This window comes from Drosophila virilis, chromosome 2 (assembly GCF_030788295.1).
Source record: "Drosophila virilis strain 15010-1051.87 chromosome 2, Dvir_AGI_RSII-ME, whole genome shotgun sequence".
In the NCBI taxonomy this organism is placed as follows: domain Eukaryota; kingdom Metazoa; phylum Arthropoda; class Insecta; order Diptera; family Drosophilidae; genus Drosophila; species Drosophila virilis.
This window is the reverse complement of record NC_091544.1, coordinates 21,614,468-21,636,358: the sequence shown is the minus strand read 5'-3', so window position 1 is coordinate 21,636,358 and position 21,891 is coordinate 21,614,468. Positions and strand designations below refer to the sequence as shown.

Sequence of the window (21,891 nt, the reverse complement as noted above, 5' to 3'; positions counted from 1 at the left end):
AGGATAAGGATAAAGAAATGCTGAAGGTATATGGCAATTATGAATAGAACCTGCTTTAATAACTAGACAAAGGTCTTCCGAACATGTATTTGATTCTAATAAATTAGTGAGTCTAGGTTAAACGCAGCTCCCTATAATATAAAAACAACTGGGAGCATACATCTCCCAAAGGCTAGCTACACACCCATTTTAAGTATAAATAGTCATAAATATTAAAACTCTGCAAAGTTTTTATGTACCTAACATTCTTTCTAAATAGCGAGATTAGACTCGTAAAAATGTAAAGAAGTTTTCTTTTCTTGAACTCAGAACATATAAAATATTGAGGTTTGGTTACAAAAAGTTTGTAAAAGGCAGATAATATAACAAAATTTCGCTTGAACATCTATTGATCATCATCTATTGTATCCTGATCTCAGACACTTGACAATATAATAAATAAATAATTAATATGGAGGTAGGAAAATTTATGTAGATCACATTTTCCCTATTTACAGATATTTTTCAATAGATATTCTTACACTTGTACATTACTTTTACATGTATATATTGGCATTCCAAATTATAATGGAATAAACAATATAAAATCACAAATATGTTAACAACATCAGGGAAAAACTTAAGAACTGTGCCATGGAAATGATTAGCCTAAATTTGTGTTAGGCATTTGCGACATTTCCCCTTATTGATTTAGTTACATGAAAATTAGAACTTGCTTCTTTCAGTTCTTTAAACGCTTTTTGGCCCGCTTTAAATTGAACTAGGCCTTTAGATAATGTACCTGTTGTTGTTAGATGCGGAAGGGCTAAGTTGAGTGGGGGTAGAGAGGGTTCCATTCGACCTACGTAAGTCACGCAATGTTGTCTGCCACATTCTCGCGCTGGGCACAACTCTTTACCAAAACCCAACACGGCTGAGCGGCGTGACAATACGAGGCGTCTGGCAACAACAACAACAACAACAACAGCAACAACAGCTGACAACAACAATAGGCACTACCTTGCACGAGGTAGGACAGTTGTAGTTAAAGTGCATCGCCTGACTGATTGCATGTCCGCCTGCGACTCGGCGTTTTCGAGCCATTGTCTGGGTATAGATTCCACAAGCCCGGAGACCAGCCCCCCTTGCCCACTATACCACTACGCCACTGCCCCCATGCCCCTGTCCCCAGCCCACTACTACTAATGGGCCTAAACTGGAGCAACGCACGAAAGTCATGTATATGCACGAAAAATTGGCGAGTCTCGGAGCTCAGTATGTTTATAGGTTAAGAGCTGAGCCTTGGCCCCTTGGGCCGTGCGATTCGCATAGCACATGGCCATGGGCTCCATTAACAAACGCTTAGCGGCAATTTTGATAATAGCATAACTGCCTGGCCCAATCCCCAAGAACCCACTTCCAAAACATATATAAGCTGGGCCAAGTGACCTTGTTAAAATAAGCTGGATGGTGGGAGTAGGGGGTGTCCACGCAAACTGATCCCAAGCTCATGTGTCGCATTTGCAACAACTTGAAATATGCTCAGAGTTGCCACACGGCGGCAATTGCAGCTCGCTTCCCACGAGGCCAGATCCCAAAGAGAACTAGATCTCAATAACCAGTCGTAGTACCAACATGATTTGCTGCCTCGCAGTCTGAATAAAAATATCTTTCATATTTTAATCGTGTGTGGGAACTCTGGTTGGCAACCGACGCGTTCCCACTACCAAGCTCCAATTACCAAAAGCGGCAAAAGTCAACTGCGAGTCATTCGCAACCGGCTCCATTGTTTGTATATATTCTGATCTATATGCATTTGGTTAATTTACTGGAATTAATCAATAAATTATGAAATTGATATACGTGTAGGCGACCGCCAACAGATAATCGTTTTGCGTTTTGCGAGAGGACTCGTATTTGGAAAAGAGTTGTCTTACAACTGAAGTGCATTAAAATGTTCCATTTAAGTCTGTTTGTACATAAGCACCCGATTGCCTAATAAATGGAACAAATACCTCGGTCTCAGCTGAATTCAGCTCTTGAGTAGACTATTAAGTATCTTGGGAAGGTGGATTAAAATTATTAGTGATGCTTAGGAGATCTGGAACATATCCGTTTGTTTCATTACCGCAACATTCAAATAACGAAATCTCTAAATGATCCATTTCTATTTATATGCTATATACAATGTTCTACATGAATGTATTGTTCTTAAGATAGTTTCACAACTCACTTTCTTTGCAATTAATTAACACTAGCTTATGAAATTTGCAACACACCGCGCCATGCCACATTCTGATTGGAGTCTGAGATGGCGGTCAATTTGCTTATTGGGCAATTTAATTGCTTACTTTGGGAACGGGTTTAGGTTGGGATTGGAGTTTATTTAGAGGTTTTGCTCGATTGCGTGCAATCGCCATTTGGAGTGATTAAACAAAACTATCAATGAGAGCATTTCAGTTCATTTTGCAGTTAATTACGCAAGTCATCAATTAGGCTGGCTGGGGCAGGAGACCCAGCCCTTTGCCAGGACCAAAGAGTCGTAACGAGTGCATTAAAAATGTACGAATTACGCGTCTTAACAATTATTCCTAGCCATAAGGCGCCAATGCTTGGCCTGCAATTATAGCGTGGGTGGTACGGGTCAGGGGGTTGGGGCCAGGCCAAGACAATGGGCCATTAGCAGCGCGCTTTAATTATTTAGTTGTTGTTTTTCTTTTTGTTCTAGTCGAGTGTCTATGTATATAGAAAAGCAGCTTTGAAAGCCTGGCGAAAATGAAAACGAACTTTGCTTTTCATCCATTGCTGTTTTTTTTTTTTGCCCGCCTGTATGTTTTTTTTTCCTGGTATAGAGAAAATTTGTTCGCCGTTTCGCTTTTGCGCAAGTCAGGGTCAACAACTGCCCCTATATAGATGCAGGACGCTGATGTTGTTGCTGTTGTTGTAAGTGTCTGCCGAGCAACCCCCTAGTGGGCCATTTAATGTGTATATACATACGTAAATAGTGGCACATAAGCATAGAACAGAGCTTTATATAGAGCTCTCAATATAAATATATATATTGGATATCTAAACCTATTGGCTGCTTAAATTAATTGCATTGAGTGCTTAAGTTTTGGAAATCCCACAAGCCGTAGCACACACACTAACGCTAACTCCCACACAGTCACACACACACGCACACACACGTACCCGCTGCTGCAGTCTTCCCTTGTACACCCACTAATTGTAAATTAAATGATCCTGATAATATCCGAAAAACATCTAGACAAACAAATAAAGCCAAAACGTAAACAAACTTTGACCTGTGCCGCGACGTTTTGTCAAACTCGCCCTCGCCCTCCACTCTCAGGGAAAACATTAGATGGACAGAGACATGTATATAGCTGACAGGACACTGGGCACTCACGGGGGCACACGGCGCAACGGTTCTGGTCCATTAACCCGTCGTCGTCCTTTTTGGCTCGGGCAGAATGCGCAAAGGAAACGCAGCGCGTGCCTGTTTTTAAGGCGAGTGGTTGTTGGTCTCTAATCAAAGGAAACTTAGGATCGTATATTGACTTAGCACAATGCAACGGGCACGTGTCGCCGAAGACTTGAACTGGCCAGCAACTGTTTGCGATTGCAATTAACGCCCAACTGCGTTTTGACCGCTAATTGTCAAAATATTTACTCGAGTATTTGCCGCAGTTTGTTTGTGTCCTGGCACATGAAGAGCCCAGCCCAAAAGCTGGAGACACGTGAGTCACAAATACCGCACAAAGAGTCCTCTAATAGTCCTTTGGTTGGTGTCCCTCCGCTTTTCTTTCAATTTTCGCTACAATTTTTGCACTTAAACTTAATTAACGTTGTGTGCGGGCACTTCATCTTCCTTATATACAAATAAACAACCCCCTACCTCTGCGCCTCCCTCTGAACCGAGGCAATTAAATTTATGTCGTTAAACAAAGCGAAATGCCAATGAACCAAGTCGATAATAAAGCCATCAAAGCGGGCAAGTTCGTTCTCCTTTTATTGCATTGTTTTAATTAATTTAAATTAGACGCAAAAAACATCGAAATATTTATGCCAAAAAGCGAAGAGAAAGGAAAAATAACAACAAAACCAACCCCTACACTAAGAGGAATATGTGTGTTTGTACATATGTGTGTTCGCATTTGTGTACATATGTTTCCTCATTCGTCTGCTTCGATTTACCTGGCCCAAAAAATGTTACCATTTTCCCATTTCCTATTCGCTTGGGGCCCACCTTTTATTCATTTGCCAGGCGGACCAGAAAAGCAAAAAACTAACAAAACTAAAAACAAGAAGCACAAGATAAGCAGCAACTGACCATTCAACTATACGAAGTTTTCATACACTTGAAACCAAACTATGCCTATAAGATGGAATATTACTCCCTAAGAAAATGTTTTTTCCTAGCGAACGACTAGCTGAGATAATTAAAGAGCGGGAATGCGGGCTCAAGCCTTGATATTGTGGTGTCCCAATCGAGGATAGGCTGATAGCTTAAACCCAAAGATATAAATAATCTTAAAAGTTAAGATACTTTCATACTGTTCTATTGTGGTCACTTAACTCAATACTATTTACATTATATAAAACAAACAAAATATATACAACGCAAAAATTAGTAAAACTCATCTAGACCAAGTATCCTAAGCAGCTATAAAAGTAATAGATTTATAGGGTAAATATATATATATATATATATATACTACTAGGAAAACAAAGAGCTAAGAGTATCAAACGAAAAGAAGACAAACTAAATTGTAAGTTTCTTCTGGCTCTTTTGTTTTCCTAGTACGGCTTTAATCCGTCAACAGGACTAATTTCGCCACGTGCGTGTGTTATTCCCGACAGTGTGCGGGTGTGTGTGCGTATCCGTCAGCTGGGACCAGGACTAGAGCACAGACAGAGAGGAGCAGGACGCCCCGTAGCGGCGTTGAAATTAGTTTTGAATCATTTATGAGTCATGTTTAGGGTCTGCCACCATTCAGTGGCAGTTACAATGTGGCAGCAACTCTCTGGCAATGGCAGCATAATCGATTTAATAGGCCGGAATGTAACGCGCCGTATGGCAAAAAGGCGAAGGCGAAAGCCATTGCCCAAACGCTCCTGAGAGGCCAGCCATATGGGATGGGTCCGATATAGAAGTTTGAGTCTGGAGATGGGGTTCAGCTTTCACCTTTGCCCAAGTCCGTGCGGGTGCGTTTTAAGTTTTTTCGAGTTTACCAACCACCCGCCTTCTGGTAAGGGGCGGGGCGCTCATAATACCCATTACAAATATTCCCCGTACTCACCTTGAAAATAACTTTTGGTTCTTAAATAACTAACGGACAGCCTTAGTATGCTCAGTCGATCCAGTTTGCTAAGTATGTTCTGCTCGAAGGGCAGCAGCGAGGCAAGCAGATCCAGTTCGGCATTGAGGCGCTCCCGATGCCGCTTTGATGGATTGCTCTTAGTGACGCCATCCTTGGGCGGCGGCTTCAGGCTGCAAAAATAGATGAGAGTGAAAACGAAAATAAATTTCATGCATTTAAACGTCGAGTCAAGCTTCAAAACGCAGCTGACGGCGTGAACTAGGAAAACAAAGCAACAACAGAAAAGGTCAAAATTATTAATTGCAGTTATCAGTTACCCCTGGATAATAGGGTCGGTTAAGCCAGCTAAACCACCCTCAACAGCAACAGAGTAGAGTTCGGGGTAGCACCTCTTTGTGGCTACTCGATTAGCCATGACCACTTGATCTGTTAATTACAACAGCAGCCCCGAAAATGGATCTGGATTATAATTGTTTTTCTGTTTCCGCGAATCAAATCATAAAGTCCGCCACAAATTAGAACACAACAATCTGTATGTCCAATTAAATGTCATAAAAAACGCGGTCGAGATTCCCAGCCAAAGCCATTGTAAATCTAAATGCTGTATGTGATATGATATCAAGCTGGCGCCCGAGCAGGGGCCAAGACGCAGCTGTTGCGGTTCGCCAATAAAGCTCATAAATGCAAAAAGCGCTCGAGTCTTTTATGATAGCTGTCTGCTCGACTGCGCTCCTTGACCATCCAGCTCACTTAAATCCGCATTATCTTAGCCATAAGCGTCTAAAGTCGAGCGATTTGCCATTTGGGTGAGGATTTACATAGCTTGAAACCATTCTGTACATTTTTGCCTTTGTCCCTGGTTTATTCTCTTATTGCTTTTCTTTTGTGTGTTTTAAGCGCGTTTTTTGTGTTTTGTTTTTAATCATATTTTGTCTCATCATTTTCATTGACATTATTACAAAGTTAATTGCGGTTATTAAATATAATTACTGTTGTAATTTACGAGCGACCCCTTTCAGGGCCAACGCCAACCCACATGGCCCGCTGGCCCGTCTACCCTACCTCCTCTCTGTTTGCTCTTTAAAAATTTGTCGTTTTTTCTGTATATCGTAAGTACATTGAATATTTTCATTGTTTTGCGCTGATGTTTTAGTTTTTCAAAACTTTTTGCTTCGCTGCACACACATAAGCACACACATACACACTCAAAAATTGAGTGCACACACTCACTTAAACTGAGCACTCGGGCAAGTGGCACAGGACTAGCACAGGACATTGTCGCGTTTGCACGTAAAAAGTTGAAACGTATTTAAGTTAATTGCCTGACATTTTTTTGCCTCTGCTTCAGTTTGGCACTTTTTTTGAGCTGCTTTTCCACGTAATTGTCAGTGGCATGTCCGTTCGATGTCAGCGCCAGGACGACATGTTCCTCAAATTGTTAGCGGACCGCTCTAATCCCCAGCTGCAGCTGGTGCAGGACACCGCTCGGACACCAGCTTTGACAGTCGCCGCTGAGGTGTGTGCCCCAAGTGCTTGGGAATGCAATACTGTCGCCAAAGATAATGATGATGATTCATTCATTCATATGGAAGCTAGGCAATCCTGAGGTGTGGGGTCTGGACTGAATACTTGAAATAATCCAAATGCCAAGTTAGATTTCCAGTCAAGTCAATTATGCAGTATAAAAGAAATCTTTTAATCTGTTCCAGGTGCCCACCCACTCGGGCACCTTTTGGAATGGCAAACCCTGCTCGGGCCCAATGATAATAAAATCAAATAAAATCATAGTAAATAGAATTTCAGTCCTAGAACATGTTTAGCCAACTGCAAATTGTTATTCGCTGGTCTGGCATTCAGCCAAATTGCACATGCAGCCAAATTGCTGCTAGGGCGCCTTCAATGCTAAACTGTCAAATATATACATATATATTTATGCATCCATACAAACTAATGTTGATAAAAATGATTTATTCGTTGGGCATTGGAATGCCAAATTCGAAAATACAAATCCATAAAGCACCGCAAATGCCAAATAAACGTTAATTTATTTAATTAAATGTGAGCCTCAAAGTTTTGAGCCAATTACGAAGTAGGCAGAACGTAAAAGGCCAACAAAAAACGCTGAATTTAGAAAATTATTAGTGTCTGGCAGGAAGGTACGAATACGAAGCAGACGAAACTGCGGATAAACGACAAATCGCTGAAGGAGTGGGTGATTATATAGATGCCTCCATAGCATAAGTATGATCACAGATGATGATAAAACCGTTAGACGCATTGGAATGCAATTTGAATTCAAGACAGTTTCAAGTCAAGGCTGCAAATTATGAGAGCGAATCAAAGGATATAATACTAAATAGCTTAACAGCAAATTAAGGACCACTCCAAATTGGGGGCATTGCGGCATTCGCCTGCAACGCGGCCGTTGAATAAAATGTATAATTTTCTTATTATCTATAAGAAGGCAACGGGACTCCAAAACTAAGCGGCAGCAGAAGAAACCGCAAGAAGAGCTGCAGAGAAACGTGGAAGGCTTGTAATAAAATGAATTCCATAAACAACTTTCCCAAACAAAAAAAAAAGAAAATAATAATAATAAAAGAAAAGGAAAACGAACAAGAAAAAAGAGCTTTTGTCTGCTCTGTTTTCTGGCTGGGGCAGGGCGAGGTGTGTTGGAAGTTTTTGGGGGTAGACCATAAAACGTCGCTGCTGAAAATGGCGTAGAATCCTAGCGAACAAAGGATAACTGCATAGCCAGAGTATGTGTGTGTTAGTCTGTGTGTGTGTGTGTGTGTGTGTGTGTGCTGGCTACATTTCTTGCAAAAGTTTTAACCACACAACCCAACCCTTGCCCGACCCCACCCTACCTCCTGCAGCCCATTTTCATTTAGCTTGGCTCATTCCATTTTCCTGCATTATTTTTGCCATTTTCGTTTGGCTGCTTTTCTTTCTGTCAGAGCTCGCATTTTCCCTCATGTATTTTTCGCTTTTCTTTTTTCTCCTTTTTTTCCCCATTATGAAATGAATTGCTTTTAAAGAAATTACAATGCGGCAGCAACCAGAAATTGCCCCAAGGGCTGCCATTTGGATTTCGATTTCGAAAAAATTGCGACGCCCCCAAAACGAAGAAGGACACAGTGTCCTTTAGCTGCTGCAGTTTCTATCCAGGCTGTAAAAACGAACCTCAAATTGGGCGCTGCTGAATGCAACTGCAGCAGATGTCGATGTTGCAGTTGTTGCTCTTGTTGCTGTTACATGGGTGTCAAGGGTCGACAGCACTGGGGCTTTGGGTTAGCCGGCGTCAAGCGTCAGCCAATTGTTGATTTTGTTTCAGCTGATGTGTTTATAAACAAATGACACGCAATCCTTTGGGGTGTGGGCGTGGCAATGTGTGTGTGCGACGTGTGTGTGTGCCGGCACGTGAGCTCAACTCGTTTCAGTTATTTTGCATGCGCCAAGCATTACGCATACGCAGCGTTGATCTTTTTTGCATGCTCAATTTGGCGCCAAAAATCTCGGCTTACAGCCCACACACATACACACACACACACACACACGCAACCTGCTAATTCATTCATACATGATATAGTGCGCTCTCTTTTTTACTCAGCTAGCCGTCTCTATGCGTGTGCCCCATTGTGCTGCGTGCCGCAAAACTGCAGCAGCGGCGACGGCAGCGGTTGTTGTCGCTTCTGCCGCCACCGTCTGGCAGCTAAAAACGCAAAGTAGCGTGTCTCATGTCCGAAAAAAAAAAATTAACTCGAGTCGCGTAGGCGTCGACGCAACAATTACAACAACAACAAGAACAACAACAACAACTGATACTACTACAACAGCACAACAACAACAGAACAACAGAAACAACAACAAAGCGGCCACTTTTACTGCATGGCACAATTTTTGCAAACTAATTTAATTTTGCATGTTGTTGTTCCTTATGTTTTTCAAGTGCATGTTGCTCATTAAAAACTAGCAAGAGGCATTTGCAACTGTGCAACACGTTGAAAGCCAATCGTGGCTGTTTTGGCTGTAAGTTGCTTTCATATTATGCCTTATTTTATATTAATTTATATTTAGATTTTGGATCAGATTCAACAGCGAACTCAACATAGCCATTTATGTTCAATACAACCTTGACTTGGAAAAATAAAGTAAGACTTGACACAGCCTCGTATTTGGGTTATATATTCCACATTTGCCAAACCTCTGCATGGGCATTAAGACTTTGCCAAATCAAATAACTCTACTTTCTTTTCATGCAGCTAATACAATTCATGCAACAAATTGTTAAACCAACTGGAAAGATGAGTAATATTTACATCTTCTGACTCAACGTTTTCGGCATACTTTGTGTGAAGCAGATACGCGATTCTTTTCAGTCTGCTCTGAATGTAGTTTGTTTGGTATTTCAATGAATGTCACAATTAATTGAATTTGCATGCACAAGAACGATAACAGCAACAGCAACAGCAAGAACTACATCGAATAAGAGTACCAAAAAAATCCCATTCCGCAAAATGTCAAACGGGTGAAAATGTCAAAACAAAAGTTAAGCGCCATTTAAAGAAGCTGTCAGCGAGAAACATAAAATTCAAATTGCTACCGTTGCAGTCGCAGTGGAAGTGGCAGTTGCAGTCACAGTGCCACTTAAAAGCCAACAACAACAACAGCAACAGCAACAGCGACGACGACGACGGCGACAACGACAACGGGTAAGACAACACGTTGACTTAATCTATGGATCCACTTAATGGATCTCCGCCAAATTCACGCATAAATTTGCCATTGAGTCGGGTGAGAAAAACGTAGCGCTGAGCTGTTAAATTTAACGAGCAGATCCTTCGCCCTGCTCTCCACGGAGAGGCCCAGCCTCAGCTCATTAATTTTGTCAACCCGAAAACAAAGGCAAAGAATCGCAGTAGCTGCCCAGACGCAGGCGAACTACAAAACGATCGAAGTGAGATAAAAATAAAACGCGAAGAGAATCTGCGGATAGCGCAGAGAGCAGACTGAAGATTGGAACTGTGTGTCCACAGGCTCAGCTGGTTGGCTGCCAAGTTCAGGACCCTGCGCTAATCGTCCAACTAAACAAAAAAGGAACAGATCCTCTAGGGTACCCACTCGGGTACCCACTCAATGGCCAAGCGAATTAAGTTGTTAACGCATTATTTGCATATTTCGAATCGGTGGATGCCACATTAAGATGCCTTCATTTGCATATTAATTGTGCAAAACAATTTCAAGAAAGCAAAACAACAAAAAATATACAAAATACATTCAAGTGACACTCGAACATGGAGCCGGGCAGCAGACCTGCTGGGAGCTTGTTTTAAGGACTGCCCTTAATGAAGTGATAAATGTTTTAGCGGCAACTTTAAAGTAAATGCTAAAGATGAGCTATCTGGTATTTTAGCTATGAGAATTCACAATCAGACAATGTCAAAATGCATTTTAGGAAAAGAATATGCTTATTAGGGGTATGCCCTCTAAGATAAAGAGCGAGTTTTACTTTGATTTGATAAGGTTTCCGATCGATCCCTTGAATATTCATAAAATCGATAAGGATAGCAGTCGGTGCGAATATTTTTTTGTTAAAAAGTAAAATATGTGAGAAGTGTTGAAGCTCATTTGTTTCTTATGGGAAAACGTACAGGCAATATACTTCACACAATTGACATATTTAACAGTTTAAAAATATAAAAAATCAATATAAAATACAAATATAAATCATTAATCCAAAACCAACCTAAATGAGAAAATTTGTTTCGGTTCGGGTTCGACTATTTTATGGGGAACTTGTCAAAATTCGAATCCGCACCTATGCTCTAGGTTAAAAACAAAGTTTCTATGAAATCTAAATACTTAGTTTTATTTGTATACTTAATTTTGAAAAATGTTACATTGTTAAAATTCCGTACATTTGTTTATATTATTTTTAAATATTGAGTAGTTAGAACAATCCAAGAAAAACCATTTTGATGAAGTTTTGCTAATGGCTTTTTGTACTTAATGGAGGTTTAAGGAACACCTCTGGCTTTATGTGAGTTTTTATGATCTCAGCAAAAGGCACTAAAGAATTTGTGTAGCACACACGCACATACTCGCACACACACTCAGACAATGTGCAGTACATAAATATACAGTTATAGTTGCTAATGTGTGTGGTTGTTGTGTGTGTTGTTTGTTGTAGTTGTGTCGTTGTTTTATGATTGCTCCAAAGGCAGCGCCAACATCTGTGAGGCGGCAAAAGTTCAGCATAAGAATAACGTCAACTATGCCAGCAACAACAACAACAACAACAACAATAATAACAAGTGGAGCTGCAACAACAACTGAAGATACAACAACAACTGTGGCAACAATAACAACAACAACCACAACTTGGCAAAAGCAACTCATTTATTTTATCGATTAAACATTTTTGCGATTCGCGCAGCGGAATCTTGAACGAGCCGGGCGAAATTTTTTATGTGCGCGCTTGGAAAAATGTATCTACTGACACACACACACACACACACAGATGCACACACACAGATACACAAACATACACAGATACACAGACGGCGTGACATCAAAGCGCTCGGCAAAGCAACTTTGAAAACCTTTTGACAGCTGTGCAGGAGCAAGCCGAGGGGCAGCTGAGGAGCAACTGTTGGCGAGGGGCAAGTAGATGGAGCAGGGGTCTGGCACAGAGTATCGCCAGTGTTTCACCCCGCTTGGCAGCGTGGGCGCGGCCTTTTTTTCGCCCGCCCACCCACTGCCTTAGGTCGACCGCTTCTTCTTCATTTTGGTAGGCGTCGATAGCGTATGTGTGAATGTGTGGTGTGAATGTGTGTGTGCCCGCGCTAATGATGAGACGTGCCCAGTCACAGCGAGCGGCACATTTATCATTCATGCCCCACTCTTGAATCCATCATTTATTCATGGCATAATTATAAAAATTATTTTTGATTTCAAAACAGAAAAAAAAAAACCAAATGAAATTTCAGTCGTTTTTTTTTATTGCAATTCGCTGTAAAAAGGCGCAAAAGGATACAGACCCAGCTATGAAAAGTATCACCTGCCCGTAATGAACTGGACGGAATAACACGCCCTACTCGAACCCCCACACACCGCGCTCCACTTCAGCGCACACCACGGCGCAGCGAGTTCCTGCTCGAGTCCGGCGCCCTGATCCTTGGGGTGGATTTTTATGGAACGCTTTTGCTTAATTCAAAAATTCTTTTGTTTTGGTCAGCACAGCAAAAAAAAAAAGTAACAAAAGTATATATATATATGTATATATATCTATGTATATATATAAACTAGGCGCGTTCCAGGCAGGTGGCTTATGGATTAGCGGCGCTGACTAAGGATTGAGGATTGGCCCAACTGGGGTTCACTGACACCCCAGCCGAACCAGATGCAGTCCAGTTCATCAGCTGCTCGAGTTTCGACCTCTAAGTTGACATTAAGAGCGTTTAAAATTGTAAACCCAAAGCGTTTTAGCACCTTCTGACATGGCTAAGTGGGGGCAATGGCAACAAAGTTTTAACAAATGGATGAAAATCCATGCGAACTAAAGTAAGAATGAGACAGCAAGAGACAGATTGAGAGGGAGAGACAGTCAGAATGCAGAGAGTGAGGCAGACAGCGTTTTGGCGCTTTTAATGGCTGCCACGCCCGCCGCCCCCCGCCAGGCTGGGCATATGGAGCAGCACTATTTAGGCTTCGATACGCTGCATTACGCAATGGTGTTAATTACAAACACACACACATACACACATACACACACACACACACAGATAGAGAATGAGATACAGCTAAAGCCACAACTAGATAATCGCAATTGTAAGTAAAGCAAAGGCGGGTTGGATGGGGACTTGGAAAATCGAGACAATGTTTAACCAGTGGAAAACAGTTAATCACAGCTGGCTACACTCAGAGAAAATCAGCTATATGTGAAGCTGTTAAATGGCGCTTTGATAATAACTCCAAGAAAATTAAATAAATATTGAATATTGAAGAGAAGAAAACTGTGCCATTTATAATCAAGTCTGAGATTCGAACCACGTAGAAATTACAGCTTAGATGAAAGTATTTGGTATCTTGAAAATGTTTTAATTAAAAAATAACTACACGATGAAAAGGGTAGATATGTGAAAAATTCAGCTAGACAAACTCTCGAAGGATTCATTGACAATGGATGGCAAATAGTCAATCGAGTTAATTATTTGAATAGAATAAATAAAGAGTGATTGGTAAATAGCTCCAGTAAATTATCTATAGATTTCTAACTTGAGTTAACATACGCTGTAAATTGGGCAAATAAAGACTAAATTCACCATGGAGGTCATGAAAATGTGAGTGACCCACATATGGTTACATAAAATGAAGAAAAATATAAAAACAGACTTTTGACTCTTATGCTCAAGATATCTTGATCAACAGAAAACTTTTTCTTTCAAAAACTATTCCTCCTTTTTTTCTATGACAGCTTTAGAAAGTAGTGCTCCGATTTAGATAAGATTTGTTTCAAGCACATGTATGTTCTGAAAAAGGAGATGGTCCTATGCAAAGGTCCAAGACAATAGCCTATAAACTGAAGGACTAGTGGACGGACAGACGCACATGAATATATCAACCGGTCTATTGATGCTGATATGGAATATATGTACTCTATGGGGTCGGAGACGACTACTTCAATGCGTTATTTAGTTCATGACGAACCCTCTATAAGGGTATATTGAATAAAACAATTTGAATATATTAGTCAAAGGAAATTCCTGCAAAGTCACTTTGAATCAATTGGGCCGAAAGATTGACCTTTAGTTATGTCTATATTTGAAGAATTTAATAAATAAGAGTAGCATATGACTTGGCCAGCTCAATAAACTGCATTACAGGGATGCGTATAGTTTTGTTCGCCTATCTATGACTGATATCACACCCGCTCTCACGCCCGGGCAACTGTAATTAACCGAACGGCCCGGCGATAACTCGTCTGATATACTTTTAACCCCATATGAACTCTTGAAAGACGCAACCGCGGAGGCGGCGGCGCAGGCGCAACTAATGAGCAGCAGCAGGCAAAGGACGTGGGATGAGGGGTTAGAAAACTGGAACCACCACCGTAAGCATTGGCCAACTGTTGTCTATTTGTTTGGTCCACTTTACTCCCCCTCCCCTTCCCACTCTTCACCCCCTCATCTATTGGTCCTTTGGTCAATTCGCCGACTGAACTTGAAGTAAAACTTGGTTGTGAAAATTTATGGTGTGCTCTATGAGCTGGCATGGACTAAGGCATTGGCATATGGTCAGCTGGGCCGCTGATCCGCTGGTCCGCTGACCCTACCAAAAACGTGAAAACATATGTCAGGCGCGGCATTGCGGTTTTCAAAGGGGAAGTCGATTCGAAAAGTATATATATGCCTGAGCATGTGGGAAACAATTTAACGTAAAAATGTATGATACTAAAATCATTTATCATAAATGTAGTGCCGGGGTTCAAGAGTTAGTTTAAGGAATCCAATTTTATGTTCACAATGAATTGAACCTTAGAACGGATAAGTTAAATAATGAACAACCGAACCTATTCCTGAACGGAATAAAACCAAGTTGTGGGCCTGAAATCGTAGATGCAGTAAGCCAGATTAAAGAACTAAACCAGACGGTTATCGATTCGAACCTCAGCCAATTTTTACGGGACTTTCTAAAAGTTGTACAGGCTTTTCTTTGCAACTCAATCAAGTCGTATAACAGAACGCTTGAACTTTAAAGACAAGCCTCACTCTACAAAGAATAACAACAACTATAGTTACAGCTAACTTGGCTAATTACAATTTCTAATAGCAACAAGGACTGAAGCCAAGCATAGCAGAGGGCGTGTGAAGGGGGCGCTGCACCACTTGCTGCAATCAATAACAAGCACAAGCAACAACAACTGCAACAACCACAACAACAGCCACAACAACAATGCACAAACAACAACAACAACAACTCGCTGATAATCAATAAAGCAAAAGCAGGACTCATATATCCATAACAACCAACAAGTGGAACCAGCCAGTCGATGCCGCTGGCCATGGAGCCAGAGTCGGAGCTGGAGTTGAAGCGGGAGCTGCAAATAGAGTTCGAGTTAAAGTTGTTGCAATTGTTGTTCTTGTTGGTTGTTAGGGCTTATGGGAATCCGACTGAGGCATTGGGGTGTAGGGCCGTACGAACTTTACCTACTCGTGTTAATTGTTGGCCCTCGATTGCAGCGGATCAGCATGGCCAACAATTAAATGCCATGCAATACGTTGAGTGGTTCGGTGTTTTTTTTTTTTTTTTTGGAGCGCACCACACACAGTGGCCCCAGAAGCATAAATACTGACAGAGGTTACTAATACTAAAGTTAAAATCTAAGAATAGCTGCAAATGTTATCCTCATTGTAAATAAATAATGCAGCACATGTTAACAAATAAAAAAAGATTTTATTTAATAGATATAGCTTTAGATTTTAATTTAATATTAATTAGTCTACATTGTTTTGGGCTCGTGCTTAGTGCAGAAAATAATAGGTTTCAATAAGAATGTCGCATATGCTTGGAATTTTTTCCAAATTTACAAACACTGCACAAACATTACACATTTTGCAGCACTGCTCTTTGGATAATTGCAACCCATGCGGCGTATGTGAAATATTTGCTAAGTACTCGAGCCTGGCAACAGCTGCCGGCCGCGAGGAGCGCAATTAAAATAGCACAAAAGTTGTTTAGGCAGACACATTTTGATCGTTTCATTTAAAACAGAAATTCTATAAGAGCGAGAGGGGTGCGCGGCAGGACCAGTGGAGGGGCACAGGGGCAGTTGCACTTGGCCCGGCCGAGCTGACATTTAATTGCAGGTGTGCATGGCAAGGTGACAATTTTGCGTCAGTCGAGCGAGCAACGCGCCAGCCAGGGTAACACACCATGACTAGGGTGGGGGGTCGCTACAAGAAGGTGGGGGAAAGGAGATTGAGGGGCAAACGGGCTGCAGCATTTTGGCGAGAAGTAATTGTTTTTTAAGCCACGACCGCTGCAAATTATGCGCGCTGCCTGTCGATGGCTACACAGCAATAATAAAATTATAAAAAAAAGGAATGGAAAGAAACATTTAAGTTGGAGCTAACAAAGACGAAATACCCTTGCAAAACAGATTATGAGATTGATCTAAGCAATACAATAAATACAATCCTTAGATACAAAATACAAAAACTTATTATATTTCAAATAATCTTAAAAGAAACTGTTTTAGAATATTAAGATATTTAAACTTTTATAATTATAAGATTTACTTACAAATTGTAACAGTCAAGTAATACACTATTTGTAAGTCTATTCAGCTTAAATATGAGAGTAACATGATGAGAATTTAACTGATATAATGCGAGTCTTTCATCGAGACGTAACAATATTAAACAGTATTGATATAGATAGAGCATAGATTGCTTTCATAAAGATAGATTAAGTAGATATGATATTAGATATGTTTTATCGACCGCATTTATAAAGGTTTTTCTTCGTAGGATCAAATCTTATATATATGTGTATATAAAGTTCGTTCTTTAACATGTTACATATTTCCTGCCAATATGCAAATACACTTCGTTAGGGTATACGATAAAAATAAAGAAAACCGAGGCAGGCATCAAAAAATTAATAACTTTGTCGCTATCTTTGGACTCGGCCGCTGTTGCTCTCCCGCTGCTGATCAGTTGGGGCGCAATTACAGTGCACAGTTGGGGGCGTGTCTTAGCAGCAGCTACTGCAGCAATTTTTTGCGTCTTTTATTTTATTATTATTTTTTTCGCTGCTGTTGTTGCTGCTGCTGTTGTGTTTACAAGTATTTTGCGGCAAGTTAAGTACACAAAATTATCAGAAATTATATGCACTTTTGGGCAGCGGCGATACTCGATCTGCGCCCAGCGATAAGGCGGCAATAGAGCAAAGCGCTTCAAGAACAAAGTATAAAGAGTAGAAGGGGCAGCTGACAAAGGGCCAACCCGTGTGCCTTGTAAGGGGGTACTACTGTAATTTCACGCAACTCTGCCGATATGCATAATATTCATAATTTCCATATTGAATGCTCAAGCTGTTGCTAAGTTGTATCAGCATTGCGTATACGCAGCGTGAGACAGGCAAGATTGATTAATAAATTAGAAACTCAAGCGAGAAGTGTTTTCTTTCCGAAGCCGTAGCTTAAATACCCTGGATAAGAAGTTGTTCTTTGTTACAAAACATAATTTGCAATTGATTATTTAAAGCTAACTTTAAAATAACACGCTTTTAAAAACAATTCAAATATGGACTGACTGTACCTTAAAAACAACTGTATTAGTTGTCCGACTTTAATTAATATTGCTCCAAACTATTAAAATCACTAAAATTTAGGAACTTAGAGACCGTCATAGGTTAACAGGTCGTTGGATCACAATAAAACTTGGTAAGTTTGATTAAAGAATGTGTAAATTGGTCAGTCAAGACATTTGGTTAGTTGAAAAGTAACCCAAGTTTTAGTCCAGGTAACTGAAATAACCTTTCTCGACTACTGCTACTGTTTCAGGTGTTACAGATTCCATGCCAAAATGAAAATACCCTCTGCTGTGGCATAAAAAAAGACCAGTAGCACAAATGCTGTTTGCGGCATCATTTATCAGTAGCTGGGCCCAACAAGCCGCAGATTGATGGCCAAGAGAGAGAGAGAGAGAGAGAGAGAAAAAAAATAACAAAGCAGTTGACTTTGGAGCTAAACGTTTTCATTGATTGAAATCTTTCAGTAATCATAGAGATACACACACTTGCCACAAGTTGGCTGCCCCGCGGGGGGCTGGGGCACTCGTCACTCACCTTTTCCCGTTGCGTCGCCTTCGCTTGGTGGCGTAGACGGTGCCCAGTTGGCTCATTGCAAGGGCGGAGTTCGTGATGGTCGCCGTTGTGAATGATTTTTTCTTTTCCTTTTTTTATTTTTGTAACACACACTTTCTGCTCGACTGAGCCGCGTTGCAACGCGTGTTGCAAGTTCGCCTTTTGATTTGTAATTGGTTTTTTTTATTAAGCTGCAGTCCTGCTGCGGCTGCGGCTCCTGCAACTGCTACTGCTGCAGGATCTCAGCAGCTGCGGTGGCTTTTTGGGTTTCGTTTTTGCCACGATTTTGCATTTTTCTTTGCTTGATCATCACGTCTCACATTTTGTTTAACTACGCTCTTTTCTGTTTTTAATTATTGCACTTTTTTGTGGATAACATTAAGAGCTTAAGTATATAAAGCTGAGTAGAGAGAAGGCAATTTTAAATTAATTTAACCAAAAACTGATAATAAATGCTTTTTTTCACATTTATACGAGAGACCCTTATCACGTGGACAAATAATTTAATATTTGTGTAAATAGGGTATAAATTTCTAGATAAAATTAACTTAGAATTTTTAAAAGCATTTTCCTTAAGCATTTAAGTGTCTTCTTTCACGTCGAGAAATTGAATAGAACTCTAAACAAATATATTGTTGCAACCTGAACAAAATGTTTTTGCAGCAGGAATATTTGTGAATTCTTTGAAGTACTTGAAAACGTTCATAAGAATGCAAAGCTAGGTGACATTTACAAAAAACTGATATTATTTTACTTAAGTTTTATTATATGAAAGACCCCAGACATTTATCATGATATTTATTATGATTGTTAATGATCGCGTTCTGTCAGGCAGACACCTTCCAGTGTTAATAACAACGTTAATATACATTTTAATAAAAAATGAACCAATCAGTAGACGCTAGTGATATAAAAAATAATAAAAGTATTCAGAACAAATGCTAATTCTAGTTCCGCTATGCAAAAACATTGCCAGTGTTAAACAACAATTAAAATGTGAATGACAAATATGCCCAGAACTGTGCAAAATAGATTTTTTAGTTCGATTAGCACTGTGGTTGATTTGATTATGTTTTTCTTTTATTTTTTGTATTTTTATTTTTGTAACACTTTTGCTTTTCACTTGCACGCATTGAGCTGCTTTTATTGTTGTTGTTGTTGTTGTTGTTGGTTTAGTTAAGCGTTGTTGGTGTTGACGCCCGATGACGACGCCAACGACGCATGCAACAAATCAGCAGGCCAAACGCAAGAACGGCACGCAAATCATTTTCAAGCTCAATGCGGAGGCGTCGCCAGCAGCAGAGGCGTCGGCAGCGACAGCAACGGCAACGGCAACGGCGCTTAGGCGAGCTGTCAAAGTGACATTTTGTGTGGCATTCAGAAGTGAATGACCGCACCGGCGGCAAAATTGGCAGCTTTCTGCACTTGCACTTGTCTCAATAAAGTTATTGTTGTTGTTGCTGTGGCTGTTGCGTGTGGAGAACTATGCCAGGCGGGCTGTTCGAATTTGTAGGGTATCGCGTGACAGACAGGAGCGCCGCAGAACGCAAAACGCAAATCAAAAATCGGAAATGGAATTTTAATTTTTTTTTTTTTCGAATTTGATTTTGCGTTGGCTTTATTTCTTATTCTTTTTGCACACTTTTTCACTTGCGTTCTAGCACGCAGCTTTTCAACACTGGCACTGATCTCTGTGTGGCGGTACCGGACGAGGCGCCAGGCGCTGGCGTTGGCGTTAGCATTGACGACGGCAAACACCGTTAGTTGGCAACGACTGCACGCGAGCGGCAGAAACGAATGAATATGTGAATGCGCGGCTCAAACTCAAAGCTGAAACGTTGAAGACGCTTGAAATGAAACATGCTGTGCGCCTCATTCCCACTCCCTCTCACGCACGCACGCTCTCTCACCAGGCAACTGTAAACTGCCGTCGGCGTTGACCGTTGCCGAAAATATAAATTATTTTTGTTTTGTTTTTTTTTTTTTTTTTGTTTGTTGTTGTTGTTTTGTTTTTGGTTTTTGCTATTGCGCGAGCGACGACTCTCGTGTGGCTCGGTGACTGCGCGGCCACGTCGACGCTTTGAGAATCCAACAAGAACTGAAAACGAAATTGGAAAAAACCTGTCCTGCTTGAAACGTTTTGGCAATTGGGACACGCTGCTGCGCTCTGCTGTGTTTATGTTCTTTCCAGTCGTCCTGGCAACGCGATCGTCAAGCGGGCAGCGCTGGGTGCGAGCGAGAGCGAGCACGCAGCGTTTGCCGTTCCATTGCCATCGTTTCAGATTGTGCGCGCGCCTGGAAAGTGCCAACTGCAACAGCCAATTATGGAAGCGTGCACTGCGTCTCTTTCTAACGCAAGTGAGTTTCTGTTCGCTGACTTTGCGCTCAAAGTGAACGGGGCGTGTACTTACCAATGCACGCAGACATATGGCATATTGCTGGCTCTGTCTATCGCATGGGCTTACAGCTATGTATGAATGTGTGCGCGTGTGTGTGTGTGTGTATGTAGTAATTCATAATGCTGTAATTAAGAGTTTGTTCTCCTCATTTTTTAGAAGCTGAGCTTTTATGGTCGGCTATCATTTCAAAGGCATCGCCTAGTCGCATATCGAGCGAGCGTTTTGTATCTGACTTGCATCAACTGCGCTCGGGAGCTGCATTCGAAACTGTATTCAAATCGCATTAAGCTAACCATTTAAATGAACGACTAGCTGGCATTTAACTGCCAGCAGCCCATTAAAAAAGCAACAACAACAACCAACACGAGTCATAACGACAAACACAACACACAAAACACTTGGCGTTGCCACTTATCTCAATGATTTATTTGTGCCACTGACGACGACAACTACAAGACACAATTCTTGGAAGAACCCAAACAAAATGTCTGCACTCAAGGCGCACCAGCTGGGGGCTGAGAGGCATATAGAGGCAACTCAGCTGAACTAAAATGCCGCCATATGTCCGCATGTAACCGCAGGCACTGGCCACAGATGGCACAGCCAATGAGTGAGAGTGCGGGAACTATGGCAGGCAACACAAAAGTTGAATAGTCTCTTACCAAAAAATACAGAGTGAGAAAATAGATGAATAGCACATATAAAAAGTCCTATGGTCTAATTCATCTCTCAATAACCTGAAAATTCCCTAGAACTCCTTACGCTGGGAACTTTTTAAAGTAACTGTTATACAAGAAACATACAAATACGATTTGCGCGAAATTAGTATTTATTACTATTTTATGCATATATGCATATATAGTATAGTATACTATATATGAAGTTAGCCTAATTCTTTGAATAGCACAGACAAATACGTCCTCTGGCTAAAACCATACACTATCCTTGAATGCGAACCTGAATCCTCGTTGCTTAATTCCCCGAAGGACTTTTTCCATGCTTATCTTGAAGCTGGAAAGCTCATTATTTTTGAGTACAGCTATAATATATTCAAAAAGAATAATATTTGAAAACAGTTCTAGTCGACTTTGACAGATATGTGAGGTGCTCCTTAAAGAGACAGATCGAAAGGCAGACGGACATAACTATGTATATACATATATACTACATTTTAGATAACAAAATGATACCATATGATACTCTGTAAGAATATAGAAATATTAATAATAATATTGACAATTTCATCCATGTACGTGGAATTGACCAAAACTATCGGAAGCTATAATTAGAGTAAGGTATATTTAGCATATTTTTTAATT

At 40.8% G+C, this 21,891-nt stretch overlaps 1 protein-coding gene across 7 annotated transcripts in view; it reads right to left on the bottom strand.

Annotated features, from left to right (window-relative positions):
* The window catches only part of ss (spineless), a 108,264-nt gene that overhangs the window by 15,871 nt on the left and 70,502 nt on the right, over nt 1–21,891 (bottom strand). For 3 of the 7 annotated variants that reach the window (XM_070206920.1, XM_070206925.1, XM_070206923.1), the window contains exons 1-3: nt 19,816–20,256; nt 18,156–18,573; nt 5,283–5,473 (exon numbers count right to left, since the gene is read on the bottom strand). In XM_070206920.1, the coding sequence (XP_070063021.1) occupies nt 5,283–5,473; nt 18,156–18,211 (247 nt within the window). In that variant the 5' untranslated portion in view covers nt 18,212–18,573; nt 19,816–20,256. Of the gene's footprint in view, nt 1–5,282; nt 5,474–18,155; nt 18,574–19,815; nt 20,257–21,891 lie in introns of those variants that run through there. The other 4 variants (XM_070206921.1, XM_070206922.1, XM_032433517.2 and 1 more) reach the window with 4 other exon arrangements.